A 21,701-nucleotide genomic window follows, 5' to 3' on the forward strand; every position below is an offset into this window, starting at 1 on the left:
GCTGTCATTTTAATCTGTTTGAGCAGGGCATATGCGTTAATTATGTCAAATATTTTAACGTGATTAATTAATAAAATTAATTACCACCCGTTAACGCGATAATTTTGACAGCCCTAAAAAAAAACTTCTAATATCTAATGGGTGTGTCTGTGTCTAGATTTGTGTATTGGGGGGGATGGGCAGTCATCAGCCAATCAAATGTGCGTTTAGGAGGGGGGGGAAATGGACCAACACATTGAGCAATTGAAAAGGGGTAAGTGTCAGTTTGAACGTAATGAAAATAGTTATAGTGAATATAAAGAATATTGTTATGCTAACTCTGATGCAGGTCGGACTTTCAGTAGCAAAATTAGTGGTGTGTTCCCCACTTCCACAACATTGACGTCTTTTTACATTTCTTACAGTGGCTGCTGCTGGCTGGGAAGAAAAACTAATATCCCTAATAGCTAATGTCTGTGGGGGTGTGTGTGGAAAGGGGGGGGTCAAGTCATTAGCCAATCAAATGTGCGTTTAGGAGGAAAAAATGAACCAACACATTCAGCAAGTGAAAAGGGGTAACTGTCAATTTGAACGTATTGAAAATAGTTATAGTGAATATAAAGAATAATGTTATGCTAACTCTGATGCAGGTCGGACTTTCTGTAACAAAATTAGTGGTGTGTTCCCCACTTCCACAACATTGACGTCTTTTTACATTTCTTACAGTGGCTGCTGCTGGCTGGGAAGAAAAACTAATATCCCTAATAGCTAATGTCTGTGGGGGTGTGTGTGGAAAGGGGGGGGGGTCGAGTCATCAGCCAATTAAATGTGCGTTTAGGAGGAAAAAAATGAACCAACACATTCAGCAAGTGACATATTTAAAACATATAGAAAGACATTCTAAATGACCTATTTAACTGAACTCATTATACACTGCAAATAAGGTTGCTCAAAAGTTGGTGGGGACGATTTAAGCATCCTGAAAAGTTGCTAGTGTTTTGTCCTTACCGTCCCTATGCAAACCTATGCCCTTGCATTGAAACCTGGTTGTAATTGCTTTATTTATGATACGTGATTGAATTAATCTTGACATGTAAACGGTGGCGTCAAACACATTACCAACTTCTTTTTTACACCTTCCAGTGTTGATCCTCACTCCAAGATGTTGACTCAACATCCGTAAGCCGCTAGCAAGTCACACGCGAGTCAAGCGGTTCCGACTGATGTTGTTGTGATGGAGTTTGTCGCCTTGACAACCGCGGCTGTAATATTTCCGACTCGTGGGGGTTTGCTGCCGCAGGACCGTGTCGCCGATCATGTGTTTTGGGTTTGAACGAAAATTCCACTCGACTTACAAGATAACATGTTTGCTTGACGTTGAAATTGTGAGATTGCCGTAGAAAAATGGTGTGTGTTGTTTTTCCAAATTCCCTTCTAAATGGAGCCGCATTCCGAGGGTGAAATCCCACTAAAGTGTCGGTTGGGCCTTTTCTATTTCTGCCTTCTTTTCCATAAGGAATAACTGGCGCTATATTAAGCCCGATGCGGTAACGGGACGCCGCTCGCCACACGTTCCGCGACTGGGGTCGGTCTTGTTGTTGTTGTCGTTGTTCACGGTCACGCCGCTGTCCTGAAATATTCCCCGCGATCAAAATACACAGTTGTTTACCTTCACGCTGCGTGAACCGCTCTGATTGTTGATGGACTTGCGCCGGCTGCGGTGGGATCGACAGCTGGTTCCCTGTTAATTACAGCGAACCACCGAGGGCAACGTGTGATGATGCGTCACACCGGGTTAGGGAAGGGATCGAGTTTTAGGAGCTCAGGGCCAAGAGGAATAAAGGGTTAAAAGTGCGTATGACAGGACAAAAAAAGTGTTAAATAGCATTATTATGTGAATTACAATCATATTTTGAAACAATTCGACTACATACAATTTGACAAAGCGCTGATGACGAGAAATGTGTCTTTTAATCTGCCATTTCGCCCCGCCTGCCAATATAGCGCTCTAGCGTCCCCAACAGGAGGATGACATTCGCAGGGTCATGGTTTCATCTGATTTAGAATTCAGCCCACTGAGGTGGAATTATTCAGAATGAGGAAAATGCGACGAAGAGAGCCGCAAAATGTCATTGATTCAATCTCTCTACTCCAATATTTTTACAGGATATTCTTTTTATCCAAGTATTTTTCCCCAGTTGCTAAATAAATGGTATGGTCATGACAAATAATATGGAATATGAAATCTTAAGAATGCATTTATTCAGTACGACATGACAAAATTACTCCATAATGGTCAAAACTGTCGACTTCTTGCACTTTCCCGAACGATATTTTATGCCACCAGAGTTAGTCCGGCTTTTGTCATTTCCCTGCCCCAGCTTTGGAGAGCGAAAACAAACCAGAAGGTATGAAAGCTAGCCGACACGCTAACCCGAACCGAGTGACATCTCAGTCTTATTTTTGCTTTTCGAAGCAAAAAAATCACACAAAACTACTCCAGATCATGTCACACGGCGGCGGGGTTGTCGATTGTCTTCGCCAACCGGCAACCCGCCCAGCGGCGAGCAAGTTACAGCTCGTTCCCCTGTTGCGGGCAGGAGAGCTCGATTGCCGGGGAGGCAGCTGGAGAATGACCGCCGGACAAACCGGCCGATGTCGGAGGAGCGCGTAGCTGCCACGTGGTCAACACGAATATAGGAGTATCTATATATAATATATATATAATAATAATAGTATAATATATCTATAATAGGATGTGTCTGAGGAGAACTTTTTTACATGTCCATACATAATCAAACATAAGTAAATATTCCTTTTACTTTTTAACACGAGGTTGCAATTTCTGATGTGTTGGAAAATTTGACAGAACACCAGACACACAAAGAGGGCAATAAGCCGAGTATCGTTGGGGGGGGGTCGACAAGCTGTCGGTCGTCGGCCGAGTGGCATTCTCGGTGGACAAGGAGCATCAAAACGTGTGCCATAATCCCAGCACACTTGTTTTGGCCGATCTCGGGGTGAACGGGGACTTTTTGAAACCCAAAAAGGCTCATATGCCTCTCCCTGTTGCAGCTACAAAACCCTGCAGCACATTTGGCTGGCGTGATGCGAAAAATAAACGAATTAATCCGCAAAATCAGCTGAATCCGCAGTCCTTTTGCTTGCTATAAAGCAATGCTGTATTGTGAGATGCTGACCCGGGTGACGTCACATTCGCATTCATCCTCAACCCGAGATTGGAGCCGGAAGTCACTCAATTTCATGGCGTGGGATTCAAAAATTGAATCTATAAAACAATCGCTTCCACACACATCCAAGCGGTCCATTTCATTCAAGAGCATAAAACACCACGTGAAATATGAAATAAACATGCCTTTTGGTGTCATACGCACTTTAAGCTCATCCTGAATTTCAAAGTTACGAAAAATGTCCGTTTCATTTTCCTACAAAATCGTTACGCCGTCTCTCGAGATAAGTTCAGTTCTATTGATGAGTAATTTGATTATTCTTTACCATTAATGTGTATACTCACATTTTCAACTGGGAGAGGTGTGGAACGCTGTACGATATCAGGATATAGATCACCAAAATAATGTCAAACGTTCTATCAAAATTTTACCTGTCTATCGTCATTATCGCCATAAATAGACCTTTTCCTACATTGCACATTTTGGCCAGCAGATGGCGCCCAATTTGTGCCGACATGCTACGTTGATAGATTCCAGCAAACACAGAAACAGATGTTGAAGTTAACACCACTGATAGCAAAATGTTATGCTAGTTGTTACGGGAAGCTAACATAGGATAAGCATCACGCAAGTGTGATAATGCCTGAAGATTCATTCATTTTACATTTAGATATGATTTTTTCCCCCCTCCTTAATAAATTGCTACGATATCAGATCGCTACTCGATCACGTTAACTCTTTAGCTGCTATCGATAACCATGAGGTGACGACGACGCAGACAAAAAATATCCAGTTTCGGTCTAAAAATAAACAAAGTAGTCTCTTAGTAGTGCGGAACTCTGACGAGTTCATGCGCTGGGTGGAAAGGCGCGTTCGCTAAGATCACGTCATTTTCCCCCCATGCGGACCGTGCGAATGCATCAGGTATAAATCAGGCTGAAAAGTCAAGAAATTTGGTTTATTAACACATTCCCTGCCACTTGGCGGTACTAGACGTCCAATCCATTTGAACTGTGAGGGCTGGCAGCGAGAGAACGAATGCGCCGCATGGATTGGATGTCCACTCGTGTTAAACTCATGATGGAAGGTATTAAATACTAATACAAGTTTCAGCGTCTGCCTGTCACATCAGGAGGCGAGTGAGTGTTGTAGAACTCAGGAAAAGGAAAGAGGCAGCCTGGCGTGCCGAGTGTTTGTGCGCGCATACCTCCGAATTGCGTGTGGCCAGTGGGCGTGTGCGCCTCTCGCTCACTCTCCGTTTCCACTCTCCGCGACACACTCGCGTTCGCGGGACGTCCCGAGGAACGATGGACTGATTTCGCGACGCGTCGGGACCCGAGCCTCGCGGCGACGCCATGCCGGCCCTGAGGAACGGGCTCCCCGCGGACGAGAGCTCCGGCGCTTGCCCCTGGGCGCGTCTGGCCGGGGCCGACTGCTGCCCTTCGGAGCCGTACTGCCTCTGGTTCCGGCTCTTAGCCCGAGCCTACTGGGGCGAGCTGGAACTGGAGCTGAAGAGCTCCAGCCGCGCCGTCTCCTGGGCTCGCCTGCGGGAAGCTTCCAAGAAGAACTGCGCGCGATCGCGGGTAAGATGCGGCGGCTCGGGCGGGAACGATAAAACGTGAGGGAATTTTTCCCTGCATCATCTCGAGCCGAGATGACGGCAGAAACCCCGGAACGGAACCTCGAGGGTCATTGCCGGAGCTGGCGGATTTTCCCGGGATAAATGTTAAACGTCTGCGGCGCAAGCGGAGCTTCGGAAAGGGAAAGTGCGAGGGAGTCGCGAGAAGTGCGGGCATGACGTCAGACGCTGACTCAGGCTAAGAAAAACATACTTTAAGCGTGGAAGTGGACCAAGAGGGACATTCCAAACAATGCCTCAAACATTTATTCTCACATGACAACTCATTGATTATTATTAATTGACAAGTATTTGGATAGTCAAAATAGTGTTGACCTAAAAATAGTCTTTTTTGAGCATATTAATAACTAAATGTATATAATAAAAGTCACTCGCAGTGTTGGATTTTTGGTCAAAAAAATTCTTTTTGGCAAAAACTTTTCATGTGTTTTTTTTTTCTTTTCATCTTTTATTTATTTATTTATTTTGCTTTGTTTATTTTGTCAAAAATGTTGCTTTTTATGTAATAAAAACATATATTTTTGGTCCAAAAGATTTGGAAATTTGGTTTATAAAAAATGTTTTTTTTTAATTCCCGTAAAAATGTTGGATTTTGGGGCAAATTTTTGATTTTTTTTTTTTAAATCAAGTTAGGGTTTTTGGGAAGTCAAATATGCAAAATTTTTGTCAAAAATGTGGAGTTTTTGGTCGAAAATGATAGGTTTTTTTTTTTTGTTTTTTTTTTTTTGTTTTAAAAAAACAAAACCGGAGAAAAGGATTTTTTTTGTTGTTGTTGTTTTTGTGAAAATGTTTGATTTTTGGGCATAAATTTTGAGCTGTTTTCATGGGTTTTTTTTTTTTTTTTCCTTCAGTTTCTTGGTCAAAAATGTTTGTTTTTCGTACTGAAACCACATCTTTTTTGGTCCAAAATGTTAGATGATCATTTGGTTTCAAAAAAAAAAAAAAAAAAATTCTGCGTAAAAATGTTTGATTTTTAGGCAAAAATTTTGAATTTTTTTTTGGGGGGGGGGAGGGGGGTCAAAAATGGTGCGCTTCCTGGTAATAAAACATGTTTTTGGTCCAAAATGTTAGATGTTTTTTTTTTTTGGGCAAGGTTTTTTTTTTTTTTTTTGTTAACAAAATTAGGGTTTTGGGGAGAGAGTCACAAATGTTGCATTTTTTGGTAATAAAAACATGTTCCTGGTCCAAAATGTTAGATTTTTTTTTTCTGTTTCCTGTTGCCTTTTTGGCAAAAAAAACCCAAACTTTTTTTCAGTTTATTTATTTGTCAAAAATGTTGCTTTTTTGTATAAAAAACATGTTTTTGGTGTTAGATGGGTTTTTTGGTTTTAAAAAAAATGAGATTTTTTTTTCCCTTAAAAATGTTGTTTTTTTTTGTTAAATTCTTTATGATATATAATGTTGGCGGTTTGTTTAAAAAAAAAAAAAGTTGGCTTTTTGGCTAAATAAAAGAATTTAGTAAAAAAAAAAGTTTAATAAGTGGCGGGGTTGTTCAAATGTATTAGACCTCTACTAGCAATCAACTCATTGGCGGGAGGATGTATCTTTGCCACAGGAAGAATAAACTGATTAACTCTCAATGTCCAATCCCGGCTCAAAACAATTCACCGTCACTGGGTAATGACCGTCAAGTCAAGGGAGGACAGTTAACTCTGATGCGACGCAGGCGCATACTTGAGGCGTTGTCGCTCTCCCGCCCGAGTAGCTGCCGTAGGAATGCTTTCGTCAGATAAGTCGAGTCTCCGGTCAGGCGAAGACTGCGGAGAGCCCCCGACCGACGCGCTCTCTAACCAGAGCCACATGTGTGCGCGTGCCAAGCCAAAAACAAACAGGCAAGGCTTATTATTTTCACAGATATTGTTTTCTCCCCGTCCAAGCGCGCTTAACAAACAATTATGCCTGCCTGCCTGCCTGCCTGCCTGCCTTTGGTCTCATCCCGGCATGCCGGACATTCCTCGCCCAGCATCATGACGGATGTTTGGAAGATGTCAAGGGATTAGGGCCGCAACCGTTAACTCATTGGTCGCCACCGATGGCGAGTGACGTCCAACATCTCTTAATTACGGCCAGAGCACCAAGTGTGCGAGAGCCCTTTTGGATTATTATTTCATGGCAAATGGAAATGGCCAATTTGGAGGCCTGAACATGCTTGAAAACTCACCAAAATTTGCACGTACTAGTACATGAGGCTTGGCGTATATTTTGATAGTTTTGCAACCTTGCAAATAAACGTCACAAAATGGCTCAGTTGCGCCCCCTTGGAATTTTTCTAAAAGGCCTCCCCTATTAGGTTTTTTTTTTTCTTCAATGTAAAGCGATGAAATTTGGGGAGTCGATACCTTGTTCAAAACTGCTTCAAAAATTCTCTTGCACCCATATTTCAAACCCAACAGGAAATCGGGTATTTTGGATTGAATGTATTTTTTTATTTGTATTTTTTTGCAATTTTAGTCGATATACAGCGTGCGCGTTTGAGATCTTGGCACCTAGGGAGTTAATTGGATCCACCTCAAAATTGGTGAGACAGTTCATGAGACATATGAGATCTTAAATTATCCAAATTGTGAGTTTCCATTCACGGGCCTGGCTTGGGGGGATGCGGCCTTTTTTGGTGCAAAACACGAAATTCGGAAAATGACAAATAACTTCCTGATACGAGGTTCAGTCTTTTTCATATCTGGGGTGTATGTGAGGTATCCCAGCCTGACCACGACTGCATTGAAATATTACCCTTTAGGCCTGGAAACGCCTTTTTTACGCGACCAAAATCAATCAATTCACCATAAATCTGCATCAGGGGAGCCTTCAGACAAGTGTTCAGGTGCCTGATGAAAAATATTGAGGTTTGGTCGAAACAGGGAAGTGAAAAAGACAGTCGCCATTTTGTCTCACCACAAAATTTGAACAGTCATAACTTGGCAGATAAACACGATATCTGCGCCAAACGTCCCATTCTTGTTGAGAATCGTATCCTAAAGGGTCATTTGCATCATCCCTACAACGCTAACTTGTGGAAACAGAAAGTGACTAATTTTACTTATACATATCTAGTAGTAACTAGTAGTTACAAGACCGTTTGTAATACGACGTCTCCGTCTGTTGCCGTGACGGCCCTTTGTTAGTCATTAAAAGGAAATTGATTTCTTTAGGGACTTAGGCAGCTCATAGAGCCACGAAATTTGGCACCCTCGGTCCAATTAGAAGATTAATTTTGGTTTTGAATAAGGGCATGGGTGCACAGCTCAGTAGCATCTCTTTATGTAGGACCCTCTTCAATAGGGTTTTTTTCTCCTAGGTGTATGTGATTGTATTGTATTGGACGATCTGCTCCTACCCTGACCTGCGTGCTGTCCGAGTTGCACCACACTGCGAGGGCCTGTTCAGTCCTGTTTGCAGGCCTAGTTCAAGTTTGTTTTTTTCAACATTTACTAATTTTTGCTCCTCAACTGACGATGAGCACGTAAATATTAAAAGCGGGCGTAGATTTGTCCATTTTTTTTTTTTTTTTTTTTTTAAGATGATTTTTGTGCTTTTCAGGGCAAGGCGAAGGATGGGCCCTCGCAGAGCGACACGTCGGCCGCCGCGACCTCCCCCGTTCCGGAGGAGGAGGCCTTTTCTTGGCCCGGCCCAAAGACGCTGTGCCTCCGCCGGACGTCCCAAGGCTTCGGATTCACCCTGCGACACTTCATCGTCTACCCGCCCGAGTCCGCCGTGCACAACTCTCTCAAGGTACTCAAAGTAGTCTCTCGGTACTTTGCAAAGCATCCCCGCTAAAAACGAGGTCCCCGAAAAGCTCTAACGAGGTTTCGACTTGATCCCAGGCGGGCCGAGTGCCAGTCGTCCTCTGGACGGCATCCGCCAATCTGCCTTTTTTCCCTCCCACTAATCTAAGCTCCGATGATGTGCGCCGATTCCCGTAGAGCGGGTTAAGGCGTTTACTTGAAAAATAGGGCAGAGCTTTAACAGGAACACAGCTTTTTTAGCAACAGTTGCCAGGTAGATTTACTCAAATCTGTCATTGGAAGATGGATGTGTGGACTTTTCAGTAGTTATATCACTAGTGGACGTCCAAACTATTTGAAGTGGAAGGGTGGCAGCCAATGAAGGTTCCACATGATTTCCACATTCATTCCAGACGACTGGACGTATGACCTGCTCGTTGTGTCATGATTTTTAGGAGGTAAAAAAACTGATGACTGATATGACTCCTTTCTGTTCTCTTCTGTAGGATGAAGAGAACGGCAGTCGAGGTAAGTGCAATCTGAGGAAACAAATGCAAAAATAAATAAATAAATAAAATAACAGACAAAAAAGTAGGACCTATGAAAATTTTGGTTCAAGGATATTTGCTATACAGTTAAAAAAAGAGGATAAAATCACAAATATTACAAAAGGGAAATTCAATAGAAATATTAACTCAAGTCATCATCTTTTGGGCTGCTGATCCTCACTATGGTCGCAGGGGGTGCCGAAGAAGATTTGGTCTCAACATTGGTAGTGACCATATAACAGCATAACCTGCATGTACACTTTTTGCTGGGGACGGAACATTAATAAGAATAGAATAGAATATCCCTTTACTGTCATTATACAGCTGTACAATGGAATTTTGGAGCATTTCCCTTTACAGTGCAGGACAAGTAAAAATCTCAAAGGTGACTTGCAAGAATAAAAGTATAAAATCTAAATAAATATAAAAATGTGTATGAGGTAGTCCTATGTTCAGGCAGTACAAATAATTGAAGTAGCAGCAGTTGACAGTGAACGCATTGAAAATTGCACATTAATATTGCACGTAATTTAGTATTGCACATAGAATATGTGTGAAAAGAAGTGAAGTAGCAGTTGACAGTGAGGCATTGAATATTGCACATAGTAAGTATTGCACATAGTATATTGCATGTAAATGAATATTGGACATTGGGTGATGTGGTGGTACATATGGTTGTTCAGGGTGGAGATGGCTTTAGCAAAAAAACTGTTCCTCGGTCTGTAATAAGAGCATTAATAAAGGCCAAACAGATCATTGAACATGGGTCAGGGCTACATTTGTCACAAATATGAACCTAGTTAATTAGCAAATTGTAATATTTGTACTGGCATGTGCCAATATGAAATTCTGACAGTATGATAACATAAAGCCAAAATATTACGGTACCACGGTATTGTCAGGCCGAGATGACGAGGCGGACTCAGCTGCGGAGGTTCAGGCAAAAATTTATTTTGAAAACACAGGTTCTTCCGCTGACATGCGGGGATGAAAAAAAGCACAAACAAAAAGCGCTCCAACGGAGGAATGAGTCAGGGTGACTAGAAAGAAAATAAGGTTTCAAACACAAAGCGCTCCAAACGGGAGGTAATGCAAAAACATAAAGCGCTCCACAAGGAGGAAAAATTCAAGCTGGCTAGGATAAAAAGTTACAAACGCAAAGCACTCCAATGGAGGATAATGTACCGAATAACTATGATGCTATGGCGAGAGGCTGACGTGACTGACCTTACATGAAAGACACTTCTGCACAAGACAAGGGGAACTAGGGCATTAAATACACACACAAGGTAATGAGGAACAGGTGGAAACAATAGGTGATTAGATGACAAGAGGAAGGGCAAGTACGCGACTATGAAGAGGGTGAAGCTTTCAAAATAAAACAGGAAGTGACGTGGCATGACAGGTATTGCAATTACAGCTCTAAAATGTGTTACTTTGTGATATCTAGTTTTTTAAAAAATCAATTGAAAAGGATTTTTATTTTTTCAAAACATCAGCAAGTTGGAACATGAGTATAATCATAGACTTAATAATGTATTGACGGGGCGCAGGGCCGATATATAGGGGGCCTGCATTGTTGGCGAGGCTGTCAAAGCTGACAGAGTGGAATCACCGACAAAGAGCTTTTTTCGTTGAAAATTCTTGTGAATAAATGCTTGAATCCCCAAATTTTTTATGTATATGGATGTAAAACAGTCTCGATTCTTGGTCAAAAGTGCAGTTAGCGTTTATTTTACGCAAATGTGTCGAAGTACGATGCTAGTAGAGCTTTTTCGGTGAAAATTCTTGTGAATAAATGCTTAAATCCCCGAATTCTTCATAGATATGCTCGTAAAACAGACTCGAATCTTGGTTAAAAGCGGGGGAAAAAATGTGGAGTTAGCATTTATTTTACGTAACTATTGCGAACTATAATGCCAATGCATTAGCGGCTAATTCTCCCATTGATTTTTTTTTTTTTTTTTTTTGATGTGGAGTATGTATATGGACGTAAAACAGTCTCGATTCTTGGTTAAAAGTGCAGTTAGCGTTTATTTTACGTAAATATGTCAAAGTACAATGCTAGACTGTTAGCGAATGATGCTAGCAGCCGCCGGATGTAAATAAGAGCTTTTTTTCGTGAAAATTCTTGTGAATTAATGCTGAAATCCCCAAATTCTTCATAGATATGGACGTAAAGCAGTCTTGATTCTTGGTTAAAAGCAAAAGAAAAAAACGTGCAGTTAGCATTTATTTTACATAAATATTGCTAACTCTAATGCCAATGCATTAGCGGGTAATTCTCCCATTGATTTTTTTCACAACGTTTCAAAATGCACACATGGTACAAAAAATATAATAATTATCTTGAATCCTCGAACAAATCACACAATCCTTCCCGTGTGTATGCGGTACAGCTTTCGTATTTTTTCAACAGAAATCCGGCGTTAGATCGCTGCGCGCGTGTTTGTAAATAGCTCCTTTGATGTGGGCGGCCCCCTATTTGAATGCAAGGCGCAGTGCATGACCAATCTGACACATCAATACGATTATGAAGTCTATGACTACTGCTTTTGTCCACAAGCACAGCCAAACCCAAGAAAAAAAATGAAAGCTCATTTGAGCTACTTTAAGACTGCATGAATAAAGTAAAAAATGAAAATTGGGGAGAAAGGCTAAACCTCGGTTGACTACATTTCTCACAGTTAATTGAACGTTAACAGTTTAAAACACAAACAGGAGGAAACTTCTCTCTAAGCAGCTTCCTACTCGAGTTTTGCCAGTTAGCAAGTTCACGGTTTAATGTTATCATAACTCTGATGCCGGTCTGACTTTCCTTAGCAAAATTAGTGGTGTGTTCCCCACCACCATAACATTTTTACATGACTTAAAGTGGCTGCTGCTGGCCAAAAAAAACCTTCTAATATCCGTCCTCTTCGACAGGGTCGGAGGAGGTGGCATGTTGTCGAGATGTTGTCTGTGTAGGCTTGTTTTGGGGGGGGGGGGGTCAGTCATTAGCCAATCAAATGTGTGTTTAAGGGGGAGGAAATGGATAGGCACATTCAGCAATAATCTGTTTACCAGTCTTTAACATTCAAAACAAGATGGAGAAAATGATTTGGCCAGATTTAAGAAAAATAATCTGATTAAGACGTTAGAAAATTTGCAATGTACAGTGGTGCAAATTAGTATTTAGTCAACCACTAATTGTGCAAGTTCTCCCACTTGAAAATATTAGAGAGGCCTGTAATTGTCAACATGGATAAACCTCAACCATGAGAGACAGAATGTGGGAGAAAAAAACAGCAAATCACATTGTTTGATTTTTTTAAAGAATTTATTTGCAAATCATGGTGGAAAATAAATATTCGGTCTATACCAAAAGTTCATCTCAATACTTTGTTATGTACCCTTTGTTGGAAATAACGGAGGCCAAACGTTTTCTGTAACTCTTCACAAGCTTTTCACACACTGCTGCTGGTATTTTGGCCCGTTCCTCCATGCAGATCTCCTCTAGAGCAGTGATGTTTTGGGGCTGTCATTGGGCGACACGGACTTTCAACTCCCTCCTCACCCCGTGGCGTCAAAATGATAACAAGAATGGGGAGCAAAAATCCCAGAACCACACAGGGGGACCTAGTGAATGACCTACAGAGATCTGAGACCACAGTAACACAATGAGCCGCCATGGACTCAAATGCTGCACTGCCAGACGTGTCCCCCTGCTGAAGAAAGTACACGTCCACGCCCGTCTGCGGTTTTGCTAGAGAGCATTTGGATGATCCAGAAGAGGACTGGGAGAATGTGTTATGGTCAGATGAAACCAAATTAGAACTTTTTGGTAGAAACACAGGTTCTCTTGTTTGGAGGAAAAAGAACACTGAATTGCACCATACCCACTGTGAAGCATGGGGGTGGAAACATCACACTTTGGGGCTGTTTTTCTGCAAAAGGACCAGGACGACTGATCTGTGTAAAGGAAAGAATGAATGGGGCCATGTATCAAGAGATTTTGAGTGAAAATCTCCTTGCATCAGCAAGGGCATTAAAGATGAGACGTGGATGGATCTTTCAGCATGACAATGATCCCAAACACACAGCCAGGGCAACAAAGGAGTGGCTTCGTAAGAAGCATTTCAAGGTCCTGGAGTGGCCTAGCCAGTCTCCAGGTCTCAACCCTATAGGAAATCTGCGGAGGGAGTTGAAAACTGTGTTGCCCAACGACAGCCCCAAAACATCACTGCTCTAGAGGAGATCTGCATGGAAGAAAGGACCAAAATACCAGCAACAGTGTGTGAAAAGCTTGTGAAGAGTTACAGAAAACGTTTGGCCTTCGTTATTGCCAACAAAGGATACATAAGAAAGTATTGAGATGAACTTTTGGTATAGACCAAATATTTATTTTCCACCGTGATTTGCAAATAAATTGTTAAAAAATCAAACAATGTGATTTTCTGTTTTTTTTTTCTCCACATTCTCTCATGGTTGAGGTTTACCCATGTTGACAATTACAGGCCTTTCTAATAGTTTCAAGTGGAAGGACTTGCACAATTAGTGGTTGACTAAATACTTATTTGCCCCACTGTCAATGTGATTCGTTAAGATTCATTCATATTAAAGCCTCTAATTATTATTTTTTATGTTTTAATCGAGTGCCACTCTTAATAAAAATACAAATATCCTATGATTAAAATATAAGATTTTTTTTTTTTTAACAAAAATTCATATTTGAAAACAGTACAAGAATGATGAAGAAATGACATACTGGTCATGTGATCGCTTGTGAACAAAGAACAACGACAAAAAGCGAACAGCCGCAAAAAGGTCATCAGAGGTCAGGGGTTTGCTGGTTTAAACGCATAAAAAAAGGGACATGTTGACTGGCGAGGGTGTCGTCTCCCGCTCCAACTGGAACAAAACAAACATTGCGCGCAAATCTTGTTTTCCAGACGACGGCGTTTGCTATTTGGCATTCCGGACTTTCCTGTCCTCGGTGGAAAAACATTTAGTGGGCGTGCGACGCGTGTTTTTGTACGTGTTGTAGCGCTGTCAACTTGGCTTTTTCCATTTTTCGGACTGTATAAATACAACTTTTAGTGCTACGACAGCGGGATCCTAGAAAAGCCTAATTGTTTACATTTTAAGGTAAACTCATCCGCAGCCATTGACGGCGATTGGCGACCAATCCACTTGGACTGGGAACAATACTTTGGCAGATGAATCGATCTAATTCATACATTAAAGGCAAAAATATTTGCTAGATGAATCTATCATTGACTCATTCATTGTCCAGATCATGATTCAGTGCTACTTAAAGCTTTGAAATTCATAGATTCATCATAAAATTATATTCATCGCAAAATCATTAACCAGATGAATCTATCATGGACGCATTTACTGCAGCTTATCGTGTTTAAGTACCATCGACCATCTTTAGAAATGAATTGCAAAATAAGATTTGTTGTAAAATTATTTCACAGATTAATCTATCAAATTCAACCATTAAAGGCCAAGAGACGGAATGTGGAAAAATACAAAAATGATATGTGAAATCCAGGCAGAGGAGAGAAGTTGCCTGTGATTTGCTGCCCTCTGCTGGACACAACTTGTCCAAAATTTACAAATTGACATTTTGATTACAGTGGTGCCTCTATTTACGAAATTAATTGGTCCTGGAAGTAGTTTTGTAACTTGAAAATTCCGTAAGTAGAGACGCGTTTTCCATGCAAATGCCCTAGTCCGTTCCAAGCCCCCCAAAATTCAGACATTAATATATAGATGTATATATTAGTATATTTATAGATAGATATTTGTTCCCTCCCTTAACATCGATCACACCTTAGTTTTTCCGGACATGTATTTATTTGTCAGCGTCAAATTACGAACACACATTTAGAAAATACAATCATGACAGGGCGCACAATAATCTATAAAGTAAATCAATAGAGACATATTCGCTTACAAAACATACCTCAGTAGCTGCACAATAATACTGAGGGAAATAAGGTCCAAATCTTGGGCAATTCAACAAGCTATTAGGCGCACCGGTCCAGTGGTGAAAAGGAACGCTGCTCAATAAGCTAGCGGGATAATAGCGAGCTTGCGGGGGGCATCGCCGACCCTGCGCCGTTTTCCGTTTCTCTGCCCTGTTGTAATGTTAACTGGCGTTCACCCCGCTTCCCGACGGGAAAGCAATGCTCAAAAGTAACAGAAAGTGCCAATATTTTTGTTGAATTATATTGTATGTTTTTTGTTTCTTTTGTGTGTGCCTGCTCGAAATAAAAAAGTTTCATCATCATCATCAAAGCAGCGCTGGTGTGACGTCAAGTCCGAGTGCAAGAAAGGAAAGCGGACTGCACATATAGTATAATGAAATACCAGATAAGCATAGCAATTAGAGATCAACCATTTAGATGTACGGTAATAAATTTTTTAAAAAAGACAAATAATATACTGTACGCGGCAGCAATGCTGAGAGGTGGCGGACAAGACACTGTTACGCGACTTAAAAAAAAAAAAATACATAGACTTCATAACCTATTGACATGACATGGAAACAGGGCCGATTCCTAGGGGGCCTATTTTCAAAAACTTCAAATATTTTCAAAACCAAAGCTGCTACCGACCTAAAACCAAAACAGGCACCTACCTTAGCTATATATGGGTTCCCATGAGCAGCGGCATCCAAAAATTCAAAGTTGTTCCCTTATAAAATCCTGATTAATTATTTTTTATACAAGTATAACACAACTTGAAATGGCTATAAAAGTCTCAGATTTTACAGCAGATGCACAAAAATCACCAAATGCAGAAATAATCACCTATATTTTCAGGATCAATCGCAATATTTAATACATACGTTTTTGACCAAAATAGCAGTTTAATTTTTTTTTTTTAATTTACTGCAAGTTTTCAACAGCTAATAAATCACTCGATTTAACATTAGAATCTTAATACTTGAGGAAAGCATGCAGAATCAATTTTAAATAATCTGTAAATAAATTAATACATTTTATATAGAATCACAGCTTATTAACAAAAATAGCCCTTTATTATCACTATACACTATATACTGTTAGTGAATGTAGCTAGCAGCCGCCTGATGTAAACAGCGCTTTTTCAGCGAAAATTCTTGTGAATAAATGCTTAAATCCCTGAATTATTCATAGATGTGGACGTAAAACAGTCTCGATTCTTGGTTAAAAGCAAAAATAAAATGTGCAGGTTGCATTTATTTCGAGTAAAAATCGCCAACTATGAGGTTAGTCAGTTACGAAAATTAGTCGCCTCCATGTGTAAACAAAGAAGAAAATTCCTGCGAATAAATGCTTCAATAACTGAATTCTTTGTGGATATGGACGTAAAACTGTCACAATTCTTTGTTAAAAGAGCAAAAAAAACTGGCAGTTATGTATCTATTTTACGTATATACGTCGAAGAATGACGCCAATGCCGTAGCGGTTCCAATTCTCCCATTGATTTTTTTTTTCTCAACGTTTCAAAATGCATGCATGTTACGAAAAATATCATATTTACCTTGAATCCTCAAACAAATCACTCCTGAGACAATCCTTTCTGTTCGTATGCGGAACAGCTTTCTTAGTTCTTCAAAAATCCAAGCTTGAATCCAGCTTAGACATGAGCGTGTGTCGTCTTCGCCTGACTATACGAATTGAAGCTCGGCCCCCTCTGATAAGGCGCGACGCAAAGAATGACGAAGTGTCACGTCAATAGGTAATGAAGTCTATGAATAATAATAAATACAACAACTGGAGACAAAAAAGTCAAAATCGAGCAAGTCAGGTGCGTCGTAACCCTGGGACTACCTGTATTTTATATTAGGAGCTTCACTTTGCTAAGCATCCCCATAATAATGATTCAAATTGAATGTACTGCACCTTTATGTATCAAAATGAAAGTTGTTGGCGTCTGTTAGGGAGGCAGCGAAGTCGCCTGGAGCCCATGGACACCATTTTTGTCAAGCAAGTAAAGGACGGCGGGCCCGCGCACGGAGCTGGACTCTGCACAGGTATTGCTTGACCCCCCCACCCCCAACCCCCGATTCATCTGACAGTCTTTAATCGGTACGCGCAGGCGATCGCATCGTGAAGGTGAACGGCGAGAGCATTATCGGCAAGACGTACTCGCAAGTTATTGCTTTGATCCAGAACAGGTGAGCGCTTCGTGGTACTGTTGACATCCTGCGGAGTTTCCTCTTATGTATTTATTTATTTATTTATTTATTTTTTCTGTTGTGGCGGTGCAGCAACGCCTCGCTTGAACTCTGCGTGATGCCCAAGGATGAGGACATTCTCCAGCTGGTAATGAGATTTCTTCTTATTTATCGTATTTTGGGACCATAAGTCGCTCTTGAGTATTAAAACTAGCCAACGTGTCCCATTTTAAATGAAATGCACCGTCCAATTTGGCAGTTTTTCCCCTTCATCTTAACTCTTCTGAAGCTGCCTTTTAATCTCGCCACAACGTGGTTTATTTTTAGGTCATCTCACAACATCGCTGACTTTTTTTCATTTCTTTGTGCTTACCTGTCAACTTGTTTTCACTCCCTTTTTGTCCTCTTTCGCCTGCCGACTGCAGTTTTCCAGGGACATCACTGCTCTGGTAAGACTATAAACTGTACTACTAACTAACTTACCACTTTTCTTTGTAAAAACATGAAAGCTTGTCCACATGTCAGTCGTCACAAAAACTTCTAAAGACCCCTGTATAGACAGGAAATCTGCTATTCAGTTTTTTTAGTTGTCATTTTAGTCATTTTTTGCCAGCAGTGTCTCAGAAACGTAAAAAAAAATCAGCCCCCAAAGCCAGTTTTATTTAGGAACATGATTTTGACAGAGTTTTTCACCATGTCAATAACGTCTCAAAAAAAAATATACAGGGAGTCTGCAATTTTGGTTTGAAGTCACCATTTTATGGTCGTTTTTAGTTATTTCCTGTTGTCTCTTAAATGTAAAAAAAAAAAAAAAATCAGGACCTGAAGACATCATTTCGGGACATTATATTTGGTAGAGTCATCTATTGTGAGTAGACCCGCAAAAAAGTTTCAAAAAACATGACTGGAAAATATACAGGAAGTCTGTAATTATGGTTTTCAGTCACCATTTTATGGTCGCTTTTAGTTATTTCCACTAGTGTCTTGGAAATTGTTGCATTGAAACTTGCATAGCAAAAGTCAGCTAGCTTAAATGCTGTATAATGCTAATGTTTACAACAATTGGCTAACTTGCATAGCAAAAGTCAGCTAGCTCATATGCTACATAATGCAAATGTTTACAACAATTGGCTAATTACAATTTTATTATTTATTTACAAACAACTGGCTAACTTGCATAGCAAAAGTCGCAATGTACCGAGTCTGGATGTGATCCACGACATCACCAGATCGGCCAACTTCCAAATTCGCAATATTTCTCGCCTCCTCCCTTCTCTCACCTGCCGTACTGCTTCTACTCTTGTCTGTCGTCTAGTCACTTCCTGGCTCGATTACTGTAACTCACTGATCTTCATTTTAACATACAAGAGAACAATTGTGGTTTATTAGAGCCTACAGTACATGTATTTAAGGTAGAGGATCACTTTAAATGCTGCTATGCAAGGCCTGTGTCGGACCAAATGTAGGCGCTAAAAAGACCTGTTGATTACAGTTGATGGATTTCCTTCCCACGAACCTTTAATGACATTGAAGTCCAAAGGGAAAGCAGCTAGTGTAGACCTCCCAGGGTAACTTGAGAGCTCTCAGTAAGAGTCATTGATTAAAGTTCAAGCCCGCCAAGCTTTCCCTTTTATTTTTCTTCAAGAGCAGCCTCATGTAGCTGCCTGTTATAACTGGATAGTCCTAGAGGGAAGAGTGTAAGTACTCAGTTGCGTGGACAGTTATGTTGACAGACGTAGCTAGCGGTAAAAAGAAACGTCCTCCATTCATATTATCATTTTGCCTCTGGGCATATTCTCCATCCAAGGTGTGTAACATCCTTCTTTCCTCTTTGGTGTTTGTCTCAGGTGTTGAGTTGTAACCTTTGCATCTACTCCTGTCTTGCAGGCGTATTCTCAGGACGCATACCTCAAAGGAAATGCGGCATACAGCGGTAATGCCCAGAACATCCCCGAACCCCCGCCTATATGCTACCCTCGGATAGAAATCAAGGCTGCGGGCAAGGCGACGGTGGTCCCGGCCGTCGGCAACGCCCCCCGAGAGGCAGCTCAGGGTTCCGGAAGACGAGGCGGGGCGACGGAGAAAGTTTACCGTGTGGAAATCCCTGTTCCCCCTTCGCCCCCGGCGCCACAGACGGCGCTTTACGTCTGCAACGACAACTCGAGGACAGCGGATTCGACCCCTGAGCGAGGGGTGGCTCGGGCGGGCCCCAGCCACAGGACTGAAGAGAACCGATACTGTCCTTCCGCAGAAGCGGGTTCTCCACTAGCCAAACCTCTTGTTTCTTCGCTTCCAGGAGGCGCGCAGTCGGCGCACCCTTCCCATCCTGTCGAGACGCCCGTGCACTGCCCCTCCCCGGGTACTCGACCGAGCCCGAACCACCCTGATAACTCCCCGGTACGAGCGTCTCTCACCCCGGATGTGTTTTCCCCCAAAACGGAGCGCCACACTCCCTCTCCGACCGCCCCCTCTTGGACATCGCCTCACCAGAACATCGACTGGAGGAACTACACCACCTACAAGGACTACATCGACGCCAAGAGGCTCCACACGTACGGCTGCCGCACCATCCAGGAACGCTTGGACAGTTTGCGCGCCGCCACCAACTCTAGTTCCGCCTACGCCCAGCAGCGCACGTCCTCGCCGTGCAATAGCCAGAGAGGGCTGACGGCCTCTCAGGTCAGATGGAGAAGCATATCCACAGATCGAGGGGTCAACGGCGGGACGCACGCCAGTCCGTTACGAAGCGCCTCTCAAGAGAGGCTCGGCGGGTCGGAGCGGGGCAGGCACTGGCCTCGCAGCGCTTCCCAAGATGCGCTGCCCTTCTCCGGTCCGGACGCGGCGGCTAAAACTCGAGCGCGCTCTTCCGACCACTTGGGCCAGCAACCGGCGCTCGGCACCGCCGACCGCACGGGTTTGGAGGACCGGCTTTTGCTTTGCCAAGGCGAGGAAGCCAGAGCGAGCAGGCAGGGATCCGGTCAAAGAGCTTTACCTCATCTCAGACAGGACGCCGAACGACAAGGATTAGGGAACTCTTCTTTAGCCGATCGGACGTGTAGCAAACCCCCATTAAGGGCGGACGTCAACATCATCAGGCCCTCGCGGCTACCCGTTAAGAGTTCGGCCTCAGACCTCACGGCCGCCGCTAAAACCGCAGACCAAAGAACCCACGTCACCGGAAACCACGTGGGGTACCCGTCGCCTCCGCACTTAGAGCTCAGGACTCGAGCCGACAGTCTAAAAATGGAGAGCCGGTCCGAAGCCGGTTTGGCGGCCAGGTCTTCCTCTTGTTCAGGTCCCTCTTGTAAGAGTTTAATACAAAGCGGCGCCGTTGACGCCAACAGAGCCGTTAGCCAAAAGCCAAAGTCCTCGGTACGAAGTAACGGTGGTCCGGCGGGGGGCGTGGAAGGACCGGACGCCACGGTGGTGGTCCTGAGAAAAGACAAAACCTCAGGAACCGCTCGCGCCCGTCCCCCGTCCTGCATCTTCTCCGTTTGCGACAACCAAGGCAAGTCGCAGCCGTTGGTGAAGGCGGGTTCTGCCGACGCGGTGGCGTATTGGACCGACAGCTGCAGGGAGATGCACCTCCGGCGGTTGGGAGGCACTCGGCAGAAGAGCGCTTCTGAACATCTGGATGACTCCTTGGACTCCATCCCCTTCATAGGTAAGATCCTCCACTGATTTTTCACTTGGTAGCGACTTCAATTCGAGGTTAGATTTGGCGATATTACGCAAGGTTTGCGGTCTCGTGTTTCCCTCTGTGTTCGAGGAAAGAAACCTAAGAAGGCGCCTCACCCTCACGGCTTTGTGACATAACGGCCTAAATGAGGGCGGCGGTGATGCAATTTCCTGCTCCCGTTTTTTGCAGTGGATCAGAGTAAATACTGTGTGTACCAATAATCTTACTCTACCTTACTCTGCCTTGTATCCGGTGTTATCTGAAGCACTTTCGACTTGATGATTTATCACCCGTAGTTTAAATATCATCTTCACTCATTGACTGCCATTGACGATGATAGACATCCAATCGTGTGGCTCTCTTCAAACTTCTGCTGTAGTTTAAAACAGGCAAAAAGTATGGAATCACCAGTCTCAGACGAGCCCTCACTCAGACATTGTATCATGTAGAACAAACTCAGATAAAAAGCTTGAAAAAATAATGAATTAGTTCAAAAGGGCAGCTCTCTAGCATTCAGAAACACTAAAAGAAATGAACAAAAAACATTGTGGTGGTCAGTAAATGTTACTTCTACAGAGCAAGAGCAGGGAAATAAATATAGAAATACTCCATTCTGAGGAAAAATATATGGAATCATGAGAAACAAACAACGAAATAACAATCAAAACACATCTCTAGTATTCAGTAGCACCACCTCTGGTTTTTATGACTGCTTGCAGTCTCTGAGGCATGGACCTGATGAGTATTCTTCATCAATTTGGTGCCAACTCTCTTTGATTGCAGTTGCC

The 21,701-nt window shown here is 42.5% G+C and overlaps 1 protein-coding gene across 4 annotated transcripts in view; it reads left to right on the plus strand.

Annotated features, from left to right (window-relative positions):
• Positions 1-21,701, plus strand: part of LOC130908943 (rho GTPase-activating protein 21-like) — a 122,070-nt gene that overhangs the window by 75,350 nt on the left and 25,019 nt on the right. For 2 of the 4 annotated variants that reach the window (XM_057824907.1, XM_057824906.1), the window contains 7 exons: positions 8,347-8,538; positions 9,038-9,059; positions 16,998-17,090; positions 17,156-17,234; positions 17,328-17,382; positions 17,660-17,683; positions 19,122-20,898. In XM_057824907.1, the coding sequence (XP_057680890.1) occupies positions 8,347-8,538; positions 9,038-9,059; positions 16,998-17,090; positions 17,156-17,234; positions 17,328-17,382; positions 17,660-17,683; positions 19,122-20,898 (2,242 nt within the window). Of the gene's footprint in view, positions 1-3,931; positions 4,754-8,346; positions 8,539-9,037; positions 9,060-16,997; positions 17,091-17,155; positions 17,235-17,327; positions 17,383-17,659; positions 17,684-19,121; positions 20,899-21,701 lie in introns of those variants that run through there. The other 2 variants (XM_057824904.1, XM_057824905.1) reach the window with 2 other exon arrangements.

The sequence above is a fragment of the Corythoichthys intestinalis genome, chromosome 20, assembly GCF_030265065.1.
Source record: "Corythoichthys intestinalis isolate RoL2023-P3 chromosome 20, ASM3026506v1, whole genome shotgun sequence".
Taxonomy (NCBI): domain Eukaryota; kingdom Metazoa; phylum Chordata; class Actinopteri; order Syngnathiformes; family Syngnathidae; genus Corythoichthys; species Corythoichthys intestinalis.